This window comes from Agelaius phoeniceus, chromosome 35 (genome assembly GCF_051311805.1).
Source record: "Agelaius phoeniceus isolate bAgePho1 chromosome 35, bAgePho1.hap1, whole genome shotgun sequence".
NCBI lineage: Eukaryota > Metazoa > Chordata > Aves > Passeriformes > Icteridae > Agelaius > Agelaius phoeniceus.
This window is the reverse complement of record NC_135299.1, coordinates 820869-837380: the sequence shown is the minus strand read 5'-3', so window position 1 is coordinate 837380 and position 16512 is coordinate 820869. Positions and strand designations below refer to the sequence as shown.

At 47.7% G+C, this 16512-nt stretch overlaps 1 protein-coding gene across 1 annotated transcript; it reads left to right on the top strand.

The window, feature by feature from the left end:
- Window positions 1–730: 730 nt before the first annotated feature.
- Window positions 731–9562, top strand: HOXC13 (homeobox C13). The gene is made up of 2 exons (XM_077192748.1): window positions 731–1486; window positions 9130–9562. Exons 1-2 carry the CDS (start codon window positions 844–846, stop codon window positions 9384–9386), a joined length of 900 nt encoding a protein of 299 aa, XP_077048863.1. The 5' UTR covers window positions 731–843; the 3' UTR covers window positions 9387–9562.
- Window positions 9563–16512: the final 6950 nt, after the last annotated feature.

Here is a 16512-nt window from a genome sequence, read left to right as displayed (position 1 = left end):
CAGGGTCTGAAATAGGGACACGCTGAGGACAAAAATCCTAAAAAATCAGATTTTTCCCATTCCGCTGCCGCTTCACCCCTGCAGCAGAAGCCACTGAAATTTTGGGGCGGAATGGGCGAAAAGCGGATTTTGTTTCTTCGGGAAAACCCAAATTTTCGGGGAAAACCCAATGCCTCGGGAATCCGGCAGGAAAACGGGGGTGGGGGGGAACACGGGATGAAATTTTCCTTTTTTTTTTGTTTTAATTGATTTTTGAGAAGGGGGGAGCGCCTGGAAAAGGGGAAAAACCCCCAAAAAATCCCACGACGGGTTTAAAATATCAGGGAAAAAATATTAAAAAAAATTTGAAACGTTGAGAATAATTGAAAATGATTGTAAATAATTAAAATTAAAGGCGGGGGGGGATTTTTATCCCACTGGAATCCGGCGGAAAATCGGGAATGGGGGGGGGGGAATGGGGAGGGGGGGGGCGACACCAAAGGAAAGGGGGGGGCACGCGGGGGGGGAGTGGGCGTGTCCTGGCCCAGCGGGGGGAGCCAATCAGCGCGCGCCGTCCCGCGGGGGGCGTGTCCGGCGGCGCGGTGAAAGGGGCGTGGCCTGAGCGGATTTCTTAATGGAGCAGCGGCGGCGGGCGCGCGGCGCATGCGCGCTCGGCGCGGCGATGGCGGGGGGGTCCCGGGGCGCGGCGCGGAGCTGCCCCCGCCGCCAGCACCGGAGCGGGAGGAGCGGCGAGCCCGGCGGCGGCGGGGCCGGCAGCAGCAGCAGCAGCAGCAGCAGCAGCAGGAGGAGGAGGAGGCGGCGGCAGAGGAAGGGCGGCGGGAGGCGGCGGCAGCGCGGCATGACATGACGGCGCCGCTCGGGCTCCCCCCGCGCTGGCCCGACGCGCTCGGCTGCCGCTGCGAGGACGCCCCGCGGGAGAAGCCGCGCATGGAGAGCCTGGGCCACTGCCGGGACGGGCTGGGCCCCTGCCGGGACGGGCTGGGCCACTGCCGGGAGATGCTGCCGCACGCCGGGCTGGCCGCACCGGGCGGCGGCGGCGGCGGAGCGGCCGCGGACGGAGCCGCGTACGCGGAGCTGGCGGGCGCGGAGCCGGCGCGGCAGTGCCCGTCGGGCTCGCTGGGCTACGGCGGGTACCCGTTCGCGCCGGGCTACTACGGCTGCCGCCTGAACCTGCAGCAGAAGCCCTGCGGGTACCACCCGCCCGACAAATTCGCCGAGGCCGGCGGCGCGCTGGGCGCCGAGGAGCTGCCGCCGGCGCGGGCCAAGGAGTTCCCGTTCTACCCCGGCTTCCCCGGCTCCTACCAGGCCGTGCCGGGCTACTTGGACGTGTCGGTGGTGCCGGCGCTGGCCGAGCCGCGGCACGAGGCTTTGCTTCCCATGGAAGGCTACCAGGGCTGGGCGCTGGCCAACGCCGGCTGGGACGGGCAGGTTTACTGCTCCAAGGAGCAGCCGCAGCCCGCGCACCTCTGGAAGGCGCCGTTCCCAGGTAGGGACCGGGAACGGGAGCGGGAGCGGGAGCGGTGCCCGCGATCCGCGCGGCTTCGGCGGCGGGGACTGATCCCGGGAGTCCCAGAAATCCCAGAAATCCCGTATATCCCGGGTATCCCAGAAATCCCGTATATCCCGGGTATCCCAGAAATCCCATATATCCCGTGTATCCCACCCATCCCATCTATCCCATATATTCTATCTACCTCACATATCCGGATTTATTCCATATATCCCGACATATTTATCCCATCTATCCAATATGGGATATATTCCATATATCCCATATATCCAGATCCGTCCCATATATCGGGATATATTCCGTATATCCCAATATATTTGTCCCATCTGTCCCGTACATTCCTTATATCCCGATATATTTATCCCACCTATCCCATCCATCCCCTCTATCCGGATCTATCCCCGTATATTCCGTGTACCCCGCCTATCCTACATATTCCATTTATTATCCTATATATTCCATCTATCTCATTTATCCCATACATTCCGTGTTTCCCGTGTATTCCATTTATCCCATATATTCCTGTGTATCCCATCTGTCCCACCTGTCCCCTATATTCCCTATATCCCACCTATCCCCCTATATCCGGATATGTTTATCTCACCCATCCCATCTATCCGGGTCTATCCCATATAATCCAGGTCTATCCCGATCAATCCATCCCATTCTTTCCCTTATATTCCATATATTCCAAATATCCCCATATATTCATTCCACGTGCCCCCGATATCCGGATCTATCCCACATTTTCAATTTATCCCATTTATCCCATACCCGTCTATCCCATCCGTTCCATACAGCCGGGTGTGTTAATTCCACATATCCCAACAGATTTATCCCATATATCCAGATGTATTCCACCTACGATTCCATCTCTCCCATATACCCCATATATCCGGATATATTAATCATTAATTCCATATATCCCGGTATATTAATTCCATAGATCCTAAATATCAGGGTATATTTATTCCGTGTATCCGGGTACATTAATTCCCTATAGCCGGGTATATTAATTCCATATATCCGGGTATATTTATTCCATATATTCCCGATACCCGTGAATATTTATTCCATATATTCCCTATATCCGGGTATATTAATTCCCTGTACCCGGGTATATTTATTCCATATATTCCCGATATCCGGGTATATTAATTCCATATATTCCCGATATCCGGGTCTATTTATTCCCCATATCCGGGTCTATTTATTCCATATATTCCCGATATCCGGGTCTATTTATTCCCCATATCCGGGTCTATTTATTCCATATATTCCCGATATCCGGGTCTATTTATTCCGCACATCAGGGTACATTTCTCCCCCATATCCGGCTGTGTTTATTCCGTATATCCGGGTGTATTCCGCGTTTCCCCTCAATTCCGCCCGTTCCGTGTATTCCATGTGCCCGCGGAGCTGCGGGCTGGGTAATTAGAGGGAAGCGGCTCAGGAATGCTCGGAGCGGAGCGGGGCAATGTGCACGGGCACGCTCGGCGGGGCGAGGCCAGCGCGGCCCCAAACCCGACTTAATTCCATAATTCTGCCCTTCCTCGGGAGCCAATCCCGGCCCCAAAACACGGAGTTAATTCCATAATTCTGCCCTTCCTCGGGAGCCAATCCCGGCCCCAAAACACGGAGTTAATTCCATAATTCTGCCCTTCCTCGGGAGCCAATCCCGGCCCCAAAACACGGAGTTAATTCCATAATTCTGCCCTTCCTCGGGAGCCAATCCCGGCCCCAAAACACGGAGTTAATTCCATAATTCTGCCCTTTCTCCTGAGTCAATCCCGGCCCCAAAACCCGGAGTTAATTCCATAATTCTGCCCTTTCTCCTGAGTCAATCCCGGCCCCCAAACCCGGAGTTAATTCCATAATTTTGCCTTTCCTTGGGATCCAACCCCGGCCCCAAAATTCCCGCGCTAATTCCCTGATTCTGCTCTTTTCTCTGGAGTAACCCAATCTCCAACAGCCCGCGGAAGTTCCCGAATTCTGCCCCTTCTCCTGCAGCAATTCCGGCCCAATCCAATCTCCAAAATTCCGCGGAAATTCCCTAAACCTGCTCTCCCTTCGGAGCCAATCCCGGCCCAATCCAACCTCCAAAATTCCCGAATTCTGCCTTTTCTCCCGAGCCAATCTCGCCCCAATCCAACCCCCAGAATTCCCTATTAATTCCCGAATTCCGCCTTTCCCGCTGCCTCCCCTCCCGCCGCTCCCCCGTGGGCGCAGAGCTCCGAAAAAGGGGGGGAAAAAATGAAAAAAAGAAAAAAAGAAAAAAAGAAAATCGCGCTGAAAACGAATCGCGGAGCGGCTCGGGGGGCTGGGGGCCGGGCGCTCAATCAGCTCCCAATTAACGCAATTAACGCCAGAGGTGTCAAGTGACAGCCGGAGCTGTTTGGGGGCCAGGAGGAGCGAAAAGGGAAGGGAAAAGGCCCCAAAATTCCCGCTCTGGAGAGCTCGGGAACCCCAAACCCCGCGGGGCTGCGCCTGCGAAAGCCCCAAATCAATGGGGGAGCCCCGGGTTGGGGTGGGGGTCGCGGTACCCTGGGCTGGGCATCGCCGTCCATTTCCCTTTTATCGATATAAAAACCCCAAATTCGGCTTTTCCCTTTATTTCCCTTTATATTGGCACCAAAAACCCCAAATTCGGCTTTTCCCTTCCCCTTTATTTCCCTTTTATCGGCACAAAAACCCAAATCGCATTTCCCTTTATTTCCCTTTATATTGGCACCAAAAACCCCAAATCGCCTTTCCCCTTCCCTTTATTTCCCTTTTATCAGCACAAAACCCCAAATTCGGCTTTTCCCTTTCCCTTTATTTCCCTTTTATCGGCACAAAACCCCAAATCGCCTTTCCCTTTCCCCTTTATTTCCTTTTTATCGGTATAAAAAAAACCCCAAATCACCTTTCCCTTTCCCCTTTATTTCCCTTTTATCAGCACAAAACCCCAAATCACCTTTCCCTTTCCCCTTTATTTCCCTTTTATCGGTATAAAAACCCCAAATCACCTTTCCCTTTATCCTTTATTTCCCCTTTATCAGCACCAAACCCCCAAATTCGGCTTTTCCCTTTATTTCCGTTTTCGATCGGCACAAAAACCCCAAATTCGGCTTTTCCGGGAGTTTTGGGGCCGCGGGAATGGGAATTCGGCCGCGCGGCTCCGGCTGCTCGCGGGGTTTTGGTTTTTGGGGACCCCTCCCCTCTTTGTGACCCCAAAAAGGATCCGCTGCCCCCCAGACCTCCCCAATTAACGCCCGGGCTGTAATTAGCGCTCGCCTCCATTTTCCTGCCCCTTCTGGGGCGCCGCGTTTGGGGTTCAGCTCCCCCAAACCCCAAAATTCCGTTTTTGGGGAGTTTTGCCCCAAATCCCCCCGGTCCCGGAGCGTTTCCCCTTCCCCAGCGCCCCCAAAAAGCCGCTGGAAATGGGAAAATTTGGATTTTTTTGGTCCCCTCCGAGGGGATTTTTGGGGTTCGGGGTCTCCGTGTCGGCTCCGGGCGGGGTTTTGGGGTGGGAGGAGAGAAAGGAAGGAGGGAAAAGGGGAAAACTCCGAATATTGCCCCAAAATCTGCGGGGTTTGAGGCGCCTCTGGTGCCCTCGGCCTGGAGGGCGGGCGCTGCTGCTGCATCCGCGGCCAAGGCAAACAGGGAACGAAAAAAGGGAATTAAAAAGGGAATTAAACCGGGAATTAAACCAGGAATTATCCCCGGTGTGTTTTCATTATCATTATCCACAACACCATCAGCGCCTCCTCCGCCGGCCTTTTCCTCCTTTTCCTGCTTTTCCCACCTTTCTTCCCCCTTTCCCCCCTTTTCTTCCTCTTCTCCCCCCTTTTTTACCCCTTTTTTACCCCTTTTTTACCCCTTTTTTATCCCCTTTTTACCCCTTTTTTATCCCCTTTTTTTCCCCCTTTTTTACCCCTTTTTTTTCCCCTTTTTTTCCTTTCTCCCTCTTTCCCCCCATTTCCCCTCCTCCTTCTTCCCCTCTTCCCCCCTCATTTCCATGTTTTTTTTCCCTTTTTTCCCCCACTTCTCTCCCCCTTTTCCCCTTTCCCACCCCCATTTTACCCCAAAATCCTCTCCCAGCCCCACCGGCCGCAATTCCCTTTTCCCCCATTTCATTTCCCCCCATCCCATTTTTTACCCGTTTCCATTCACCCCGCTCCCGTCTAAACCAAATTCATTCCCATTATTCCCATTTTTTGCCCATTTCCATTTTACCTTTGTTTTTAACCCCTTTATCACCATTATTCCCAGTTTTACCCATTTCTCCCTGTTCTAACCCCATTTTTACCCATTTCCACTCAACCTCGCTTTGCCTTTAACGCCTTTATCACCATTTTGAGCATTTCCCCCTTTTCCAACCTGATTTTCACCCATTTCCCCCAATTCTAACCCAATTTTCACCCATTTCCCCCATTCCAACCCCATTTTCACCCATTTCCACCTCACCCACTTCACTTTTAAACACTTTATCCCCATTATTCCTATTTTTTTACCCATTTCTCCCCATCCCGACCCCACTTTTACACAATCCCCCCTATCCCACCCACATTTTTTCCCAATTTCTCAATTTCTAACCCCGTTTTCCCCATCCCAGACGTGGTCCCCGTGCAGGCCGAGCCCAGCCCCATTCCTTACCCCAAACCCTTTAACCCCTTTATCTCTTTATTAACCCCATAACTCCCATCCTAACCCCATTTTTCACCCACATTTCCCATTTTCACTCATTTTTCCCCATTTTTCCCCATTTCTAACCCCATTTTCTCGCTCTCCTCTGTGGTCCCCCTGCAGGCCGAGCCCAGCCCATTCCACCAGGGCCACAGGAAGCTCCTGCCCCACGGTGAACCCTTTAACCCTTTTATCAACCCATTAATTCCCATTTTTACCATTTCTAACCTGATTTTTACCCATTTTTACCCATTTTTTCCCCATTTCCCCCCATTCCAGACGTGGTCCCACTGCAGGCCGAGCCCAGCCTGTTCCGGCGCAGGTGCAAGAAGCGCCTGCCCTATCCCGACCTACCCCAAACCCCTTTAACCCCTTTATTAACGTTTTATTAACCCTTTAATCCCGTTTAATAACCTTTTATTAACCCTTTGATTCCCATAACTCCCATTTTTCCCCAATTTCCCCATTTCTAACCCCATTTTCCCCCATCCCAGATGTAGGCCCGCTGCAGGCCGGGCCCAGCCTGTTCCGGCGGGGCCGCAAGAAGCTCGTGCTGTACAGTAACCCCTGTAACCCTTTTATTAACCCTTTAACCCCTTTATTACCCCTTTAATGCCCCTATTTCCCTCATAACTCCTGCTTTTTCCCCATTTTTCCCCATTTTTCCCCATCCCAGATGTAGGCCCGCTGCAGGCCGGGCCCAGCCTGTTCCAGCGGGGCCGCAAGAAGCTCGTGCTGTACAGTAACCCCTGTAACCCCTTTATTAACCCTTTAACCCCTTTATTAACCCTCTAACACCTTTATTAACTCCTTTATTACCCCTCTAATACCCATATTTCCCTCATAAATCCTGCTTTTTCCCGATTTTTCCCCATTTTTTCCCCATCCCCAGGCATGGTGCCCCTCCAGGCCGAGCCCAGCCCGTTCCGGCATGGCCGCAAGAAGCTCGTGCTGTACAGTAACCCCTTTATTAACCCAATAACTCCATTTTTTCCCCATTTTTCACCCATAACTCCCATTTTAACCCGTTTTCCCCCATTTTCCTCCCATTCCCAGACGTGGTTCCCCTGCAGGCCGAGCCCAGCCCGTTCCGGCGCGGCCGCAAGAAGCGCGTGCTGTACAGTAACCCCTTTATTGACCCAATAACTCCATTTTTTCCCCATTTTCACCCATTTTAACCCATTTTTCCCCATTTTTTCCCCGTCCCAGACGTGGTTCCCCTGCAGGCCGAGCCCAGCCCATTCCGGCGCGGCCGCAAGAAGCGCATGCCCTATCCCAGACCCCTTTAACCCCTTTATTGATCCAATAACTCCATTTTTTCCCCGTTTTTTCCCAATTTCCCCATTTCTAACCCCATTTTCCTCCCATCCCAGACGTGGTTCCCCTGCAGGCCGAGCCCAGCCCGTTCCGGCGCGGCCGCAAGAAGCTCGTGCTGTACAGTAACCCCTTTATTGACCCAATAACTCCATTTTTTCCCCATTTTCACCCATTTTAACCCATTTTTCCCCATTTTCCTCCCATTCCCAGACGTGGTTCCCCTGCAGGCCGAGCCCAGCCCATTCCGGCACGGCCGCAAGAAGCGCGTGCCCTATCCCAGACCCCTTTAACCCCTTTATTGACCCAATAACTCCATTTTTTCCCCATTTTTCCCCATTTCTAACCCATTTTTCCCCATTTTCCTCCCTCCCCAGACGTGGTTCCCCTGCAGGCCGAGCCCAGCCCGTTCCGGCGCGGCCGCAAGAAGCGCGTGCCCTATCCCAGACCCCTGTAACCCCTTTATTGACCCAATAACTCCATTTTTTCCCCATTTTTACCCGTTTTTTTACCATTTTTCCCCATTTTTTCCCCATCCCAGACGTGGTTCCCCTGCAGGCCGAGCCCAGCCCGTTCCGGCACGGCCGCAAGAAGCGCGTGCCCTATCCCAGACCCCTTTAACCCCTTTATTGACCCAATAACTCTGTTTTTTCCCAATTTCCCCATTTCTAACCCCATTTTTTCCCCGTCCCAGACGTGGTGCCCCTGCAGGCCGAGCCCAGCCCGTTCCGGCGTGGCCGCAAGAAGCGCATGCCCTATCCCAGACCCCTTTAACCCCTTTATTGACCCAATAACTCCATTTTTTCCCCGTTTTTTCCCAATTTCCCCATTTCTAACCCCATTTTCCTCCCTCCCCAGACGTGGTTCCCCTGCAGGCCGAGCCCAGCCCGTTCCGGCGCGGCCGCAAGAAGCTCGTGCTGTACAGTAACCCCTTTATTGACCCAATAACTCCATTTTTTCCCCATTTTCACCCATTTTAACCCATTTTTCCCCATTTCTCCCCCGTCCCAGACGTGGTGCCCCTGCAGGCTGAGCCCAGCCCATTCCGGCGCGGCCGCAAGAAGCGCGTGCCCTATCCCAGACCCCTTTAACCCCTTTATTGACCCAATAACTCCATTTTTTTCCCCATTTTTACCTGTTTTTTTACCATTTTTCCCCATTTTTTCCCCATCCCAGACGTGGTTCCCCTGCAGGCCGAGCCCAGCCCGTTCCGGCGCGGCCGCAAGAAGCGCGTGCTGTACAGTAACCCCTTTATTGACCCAATAACTCCATTTTTTCCCCGTTTTTTCCCAATTTCCCCATTTCTAACCCCATTTTCCTCCCATCCCAGACGTGGTGCCGCTGCAGGCCGAGCCCAGCCCGTTCCGGCGCGGCCGCAAGAAGCTCGTGCTGTACAGTAACCCCTTTAATGACCCAATAACTCCATTTTTTCCCCATTTTTACCCGGTTTTTTACCATTTTTCCCCATTTCTCCCCCGTCCCAGACGTGGTTCCCCTCCAGGCCGAGCCCAGCCCATTCCGGCGCGGCCGCAAGAAGCGCATGCTGTACAGTAACCCCTTTATTGACCCAATAACTCCATTTTTTCCCCATTTTCACCCATTTTAACCCATTTTTCCCCATTTTCCTCCCTCCCCAGACGTGGTTCCCCTGCAGGCCGAGCCCAGCCCGTTCCGGCGCGGCCGCAAGAAGCGCGTGCCCTACACGAAGCCGCAGCTGAAGGAGCTGGAGCGCGAGTTCGCCGCCAGCCGCTTCATCACCAAGGAGAAGCGGCGCCGCATCGCGGGCGCCACCAGCCTGAGCGAGCGCCAGGTCACCATCTGGTTCCAGAACCGCCGCGTCAAGGAGAAGAAGGTGCAGGGCAAGGCCCGGCCCGGGCACCTCCGGGACACCTGAGGGGGCCGGGAAGGGTCTGGAAAAAATGGGGGGAAAAAAAGAAAATATAGGGTGGAAAATTCAATGTTTGTCGTCGGACTTCGGGGCGGCCAGAATCGCCAAAATGTGGGGGGAAAATGGTTAAAAAATTCAATATTTATCATCGTGCCCGCAGGACTTTGGGGTGGCCAGAATCGCCAAAATGTTTGGAAAAATGGTTAAAAAATTCAATATTTATCATCGTGCCCACAGGACTTTGGGGCGGCCAGAATCGCCAAAAAATGGAAAAAAAATTGTTATAAATTCAATATTTATCATTGTGCCCACAGGACTTTGGGGTGGCCAGAATGACCAAAATATGGAAAGAAAATTGTTATAAATTTGATATTTATCATCGTGCCCGCAGGACTTTGGGGCAGCCAAATTCAGATTCACCAGATTCACCAAAATGTGGGGGAAAAAGGGTTAAAAAATTCAATGTTTATCGTCGGACTTTGGGGCGGCCAGAATCACCAAAATATGGAAAAAGAAGGGTTAAAAAATTCAATATTTATCATCGTGCCCGCAGGACTTTGGGGTGTACAGATTTGCCAAAAAATGGAAAAAAATATCAGTTTTCAGTGGGTGGAAAATTCAGTATTTATCGTCGTGCCGGTGGGACTTTGAGGTGGCCAAAATCCCCGAAAAAGCAACAAAAAAAGCATTAAAATACTGAAAATTTGATATTTATCCTCGTGCCCGCAGGACTTTGGGGCGGCCAAAATCCCCAGAAAATGGGAAAAAAAGGGTGGAAAATTCAATATTTATCGTCAGACTTTGGGGCGGCCAGAATTGCCAAAAATAATTTTTTAAAACTCAAAGATGGAAGAGAAAAATTCAATATTTATCCTCGTGCCGGCCGGACTTTGGGGTTTTCTCCCAAAAAAAAGGAAAAACCAAAATCAAAGACAGAAGCAAAAAATTCCCCTTGTGCTGATGGGATTTGGGGTGAGAAAATCCCCGAAAAAGGAAAAAACAAAAAACCAAGGACAGAAGCAAAAATTCAATGTTCGCCCTCGGGGCGGAGAAAACCCCGGAAAAAGCCGAAAATCCCGAAAAAAGCCCAAAAGGCGAAGAGCAAAACTCGGTATTTATTTACCCTGGTGCCCGCGGGGACTTTGAGGAGAAAAACCCCAAAAAAGGAAAAAATTCCGACCCCAAAACTCCAAAATCCCAGCGCGGGATTTGGGGGGGAAAAATCGGAATTTTGGACTGGGAGTGGAAATTCCCGATTTTCCCTTTTATTTCCCCGTTGTTTCGGTGGCAAAAAATGTGGGAAAAAAAAAACCCCAAAAATCCCCAAAATTTCCCCCGGGCGGCGTCGGCTCCGCTTTTGTAAGGGTGGAAAAATCGGAATTTTTAAGGATGGAAAAACCGGAATTTTTAAGGATGGGAAAAATCGGAATTTTTAAGGGTGGAAAAACCGGGATTTTTTAAGGATGGAAAAAACGGATTTTTTAAGGGTGGAAAAACGGGAATTTTGAAGGATGGAAAAATCGGAATTTTTAAGGATGGAAAAACCGGAATTTTTAAGGGTGGAAAAATCGGAATTTTTAAGGAGGGAAAAAACCCGGAATTTTTAAGGGTGGAAAAAACCGGAATTTTTAAGGGTGGAAAAATCAGAATTTTTAAGGGTGGAAAAATCGGAATTTTTAAGGATGGAAAAATCGGGAATGGGGGAAAAAATTCCCGGCGGGGTTTGGGGTCGGATTTTGAGGATTTTTGGGGATTTTTGGGGATTTTTGGGGTTTTTCCCCGCGGATCCGGATGGGGAAATTGGGGAATTTCCGGCCGGATTTTGGGGTTTTTGGGGGATTTTGGGGGTTGCTGTCGCTGTGGGCTCGCGGTGTCCGCCTTGTACCCAGCCTTGGAAATAAATCGCTTTTCTTTCCTCGTGGTTCTGCCTGCAGGACAAAGGAAAACAGAGAAATTCTCTTTGTGCGGCTTTTTCGGGCCCCGGCGGGAATTCCTGGGGAAAAAAATGGGGAAAAAAATGGGGGAAAATGGGGAAAAAATCAGGAAAAAATGGGGAAAAAAATGGGAAAAAATAGGGAAGAAATGGGGGAAAAATGAGGAAAAATGGGGAAAAAATCAGGAAAAAAATGGGGAAAAAATCAGGAAAAAGTCAGGAAAAAATCAGGAGAAAAATGGGGAAAAAATCAGGAAAAAAAATGGGGAAAAAACCCCAGGAAAATTGGGGAAAAAAAGGGAAAATGGAAGAATGGGAAAGGGAGAAAAGGAACGGGAGGGGTTGAAGCGAGAGCTTTAAAATGGGATTTTTATTGCATTTAATTTTTATTTATTTCCTTTTTATCGAGAGTGTTTTATTTAATTGATTTCTGTTCGGGCTCTTTTTATTCAGTTTATTTTAGTCCTTTTTATTCAGTTTATTTCAGTCCTTTTTATTCAGTTTATTTTAGTCCTTTTTATTCAGTTTATTTTAGTCCTTTTTATTCGGTCTGTTTTTAGTCCTTTTTCTTTGGTCTATTTTTTTATTTAATCCTTTTTATTTGGTCTATTTTTTATTTAATTTTTTAAATTGGGTCCATTTTTGTTGCATTTCTTGAATCTCTTTCTAGGTAGGATCTTTTACTTGAACTGATTTTACCTGTTTTAATTCAATACATTTGCATTCGGCCGCAATTTTATTTCCTATATTTTGATTTCTTGATCTTTAATGTGTTTTTATTCAATGTTTTTATTTCATGTGGTTTTATTCCGTTGCATTTTTACTCAATTTGAATTTTATTGGAATTTTCTCTCTTTATTTTCCCCTCCTCAAACCCTCCCGAGGGGAGGGAAAAGGGGCCGGAATTGGCTTTAAAATCCCGATTTTCCCCGGATTTAATTTGCCCGGAATGCGGCAAAAACCGAGGGGAGAATCGGGGTGGGAAAGGGGAAAATGGGGAAATTTCAGAGGCGGCAGAAAATTCAAATTCTCTCCAATTCGAGATCAATTTATGCTGGATTTTACACCGATTTAATGTTTAATTTAATGACTTTAATATTTTAATGTTTAATTTAATTTCATCTTTTCATGTTTATCTCTGTGTCCTTCCAGGCGCGTGGATCCCACCCCGAATATTCCAATTTTTTTTTAGGATTTCAGGGCGGATTTTTAATTTTTTTTTTTTTCCTGGATTTTGCAGCTCCCAAAATTCGGATTTGGGCGTGGGAGGGCGGGGATTTCAATAATTCAGAATTTGGGGTTTTTATTTTGCGGTTTTTTCCCCTTAAATCGCGCCCTAAACAGAAATTCCCATCAGTGTTCGGTAGAAACTTCCGGAAATATTGGGGATAAATGGAGAAATTCGTAGGAGAAGGAGAGAAATCGGTGAATTTATAGAAATAGATAAAATAAAACTTCAATTATAAAATTTAGAAAATTTATAAAAATATAAAATTTATAAAATTGATTAAAATATAACATTTGTAAAATTTATTAAAATATAAAATTCACTGATTTTTGTCAACACAGGGAGGGGAAATCCTCAATATTGCCACGTGAAAAGGGAGGAAAATCTCATTTAAGGATGCTTGGAATCCCAAAATAAATCCCAAAATAAACCCCAAAATAAATCCCAAAATAAATCCCAAATAATCCCAAATCAAACTCCAAAATCCCGAAATCCTCAAATAAAACCCCAGACAAACCCAAAAATAAAATTAAACTGAATTAATCCCTAAATAAACCCCAAAATTTAAAATAAACCCCGAGAATCCCGAGGTTTGGGGGGAAAAGTGAAAATTTTGGAGTTTTTAGGGAGAATGAAATCCCAGCTCTCGATCCCAAAAGTCTTCCCGGGTTTTTTTTGGAATTTCAGCGATTTGGATCCCGAATTTTTCCGGTTTTGGTTCATTTCCGGAGCTGTTCCAACAGGAAAAATGGGAATTTTCGGGATGGGAGTGGGAATTCCTGGGGGAAAAAAATCCCAAATTCCCCCCAAAGTTGGGGGGAAATTCCCAAATTCCCCCCGGCCCAGAACCTTTGGGATTTGGGCTGGGAAAATCCAAAAAAAGGGAATTTCCAACGGCAGCACCGGGAATGCCCAAATCCCGAATTCCGGGGGAATTTCCCCGGTTTGGGGGCAGAAAATCCGAAAATTGAATGGAATTAATGAAGAATTTGAATTTTCATTAATGGAGGAAGGAAATTCCCGGGAAGGGATTTGGGGGAATTTGGGGGAATTTGGGGGAATTTGGGGAAATTCCTGAATTTCCTCCCCAGGGCGGGGAACAGAGCCGGGGTTGGGGACAGAAAATCGGAGATTTTGGGGCACTTTGGGCGTTTTCGAGCCCAATTTTTGTCATTTTCGGGTTCATTTTTGGTCAATTCTGATTTCAGGTTTTGTCACTCCTGGATTCGGTTTTTTGGTCACTTTGGGGTTAATTTTGGTCACTTTTCGCCTCAGTTTTGGTCACTTTGGGCTTAAACTTTTACCACATTTGAGTCAATTTTTGGTCACTTTGGGCTTAAATTTTTACCAGATTTGGGTCAATTTTTGCTCCCTTTGGATTAAACTTTTGGTCACTTTTGGGGTAATTATTGTTCAATTCTGATTTAATTTTCGGTCACTTTTGGGTGAAATTTTGTCACTTTTCGCTTCACTTTCGGTCACTTTTGGGTTCATTTCTCATCATTTCTGATGAATTTTTTTGGTCACTTTTGGGTTCATTTTTTATCAGTTCCAGTTTGGTTTTTTTAGTCACTTTTGGGTCCATTTTTGGCCATTTCGGGTTCATTTTTTTGTCACTCCTGGGTCCATTTTTGGCCATTTTCGTTCATTTTTTGGGTCATTTTCAGGTCGATTTTTCCTCCTGCGCCTCCTTTTCCTTCTCTTGGCCCAATTTTCATCCCCGGGACTCCAAAAATGACAAAAATGACAAAAATGAGAAATTCCTTTGATTTTTGCCTCCTCAGGGGGATTTTTTGGGGGATTTTGGGTGGAAAAATCGGGAAAATCCAGGGATTCCTCCTCCTCCCTTTAATCCCAGTGGGAAAAATGAAATTTTGGTTGGAAAACTCAAAAGAATCCCCGAATTCCTCCCTTAATTTCCTTTTTTCGGGTGTTTTTTAACCAATCCTTCCTCCCGCTGCTGATTTGGGATTTTTTGGAGATTTTTCCTTCATTTTTTCCCCCCAAAAAAGCGAAAAATTTGAATTTCTGCCCCCAAACTTGGAAATTTCCACCTCCGCTCCTGTCCCGAGGAGGGAATTACCCCGGCCAGGAGATTTTAATTAATTTTTTAAATTTTTTAATTGATCTTTTTAATTTCTAATTTGGATTTCTGGAAGAGCTGCGGATTTTGGGGATAAAAATTCCTGATCCGGGCCGAGCTGAGGGGGAAAAAAAAATGAAATTCAGGAGGGGGAAAAAAAGGCAAAAATTGGAATTTTCAGGGTCGTGACAGCGCCTGGAGGGAAGAGAGAAAAATGAATTAAAATGAATTAAAATATTTAAAATGGATCGGAATGGATGAAAATGGAATTGGAATCCGTTGCCATGGAATGAAAACGAATTGGAATCAATTGGGACGAATGAAAGTCAATTAAAAACGGGAAGAAATCGGGAATTCAGTGGGAATTTTGCCCCTGATCCTGTTCGGGATTTGATTCCAAATGGGGCAAAATTCGGGTAAAAATCGGGTAAAAATCGGGTAAAAATCTGTTAAATTCGGATAATTTCGGGTAAATTCGGGTAAATTCGGGTAAAATTCGGGTAAATTCGGGTGATTTCGGGTAAAATTCGGGTAAATTTGGGTAAAAATCGTGTAAAATTCTGTTAAATTCGGGTAATTTCGGTTAAATTCGGATAATTTCGGATAATTTCGGATAATTTCGGATAAATTCGGGTAATTTCGGGTAATTTCGGATTTTCCCCCCAAACTCGGCCTCGGGCGGCGGTGACGTCATTGGCGGTGACGTCACGGGTGTTACCCTTGACCTTGACATCGCGGGGGGGTCCCGGGGCCTGGGCCGGGCTCGGCTGGGCCGGGTTTGGTTTAGGCCGGGTTTGGTTTAGGCCGCGTTTGGTTTAGGCCGCGTTTGGTTTGAACCGGGCCTGGCCGGGCCGGGTTTGGTTTAAACCGGGCCCGTTTTAAGCCGGGTTTGGTTTAGGCCGGGTTTTGTTTAGGCCGGGCCCGTTTTAAGCCGGGTTTGGTTTAAGCCGGGCCCGTTTTAGGCCGGGTTTTGTTTAAGCCGGGCCCGTTTTAGGCCGGGTTTGTTTAGGCCGGGCCTGCCCCGATCGCCTCAGGGAATTTTCCCGCCCGGCCCGGCCCCATTTCCCTCCCTCCTCTCCCAAGTTTTGTTTTTTTCCCTGCGTTTCCTTCGTTTTTAGGGAATTTTCTGCTCTTTTTATTTTTTTCCGTACTTTCCCTTTTTCCCCCCTTTTTTCCCCCTATTTTTCCCTTTTTTCTCCCTATTTTTTCCTTTTTTCTTTCCCTATTATTTTCCTTTTTTCCCTATTTCTTCCTTTCCCCTCTATTTTTCTTTTATTTCCTCCCATTTCTCCTTCTCTCCCTATTTATTTCCTCTCTTTTCCCTATTATTCCTTCCTTTCCCCTTTTTTCGTTCCTCCTATTATTTATTTTCATTCATTTCCATTTCTCCCATTTCTCCTTTTATTCCTTTGTCTCTTAATTTTTATTTTTCCTACCATTTCCTTCCTTTTTCTATTCTTTCCCTTCCTTTTACCCTGATTTTTCTTTCTCTTTTAATTTCCTTTATTTTTCCTATTTTCCCTTCCTTTTTTTTTCTATTTTCCCTTTTTTTCCCCCTTATTTTTCCTTTTATTTTTCCGAATTTTTCTCTTTCTTTTTTCCTCCTTTTTCCCCTTCTTCATTCCCCCTCCACACCCGACATTTCCCCGTTTATTTTTCCCCCCAATTCCATTTTTTAAGGCTCAAATCCCCCCAGGATCGGGAATTTCGCTCCTCTCAGCGCCAGGTGAGTGCAGCTCCCGTTTATCCCAAAAACTTCGCCTTGAAAGACCAAAAAAAAGAGGAAAAAATTGGGGAAAAGGGAGGGAAAAAAGGAAAATAAAGGAGAGAAAAAACAGGAAAAATTAAAAATGGGAAAACTAAAAAAAATAATTAAATAGGGGAATAA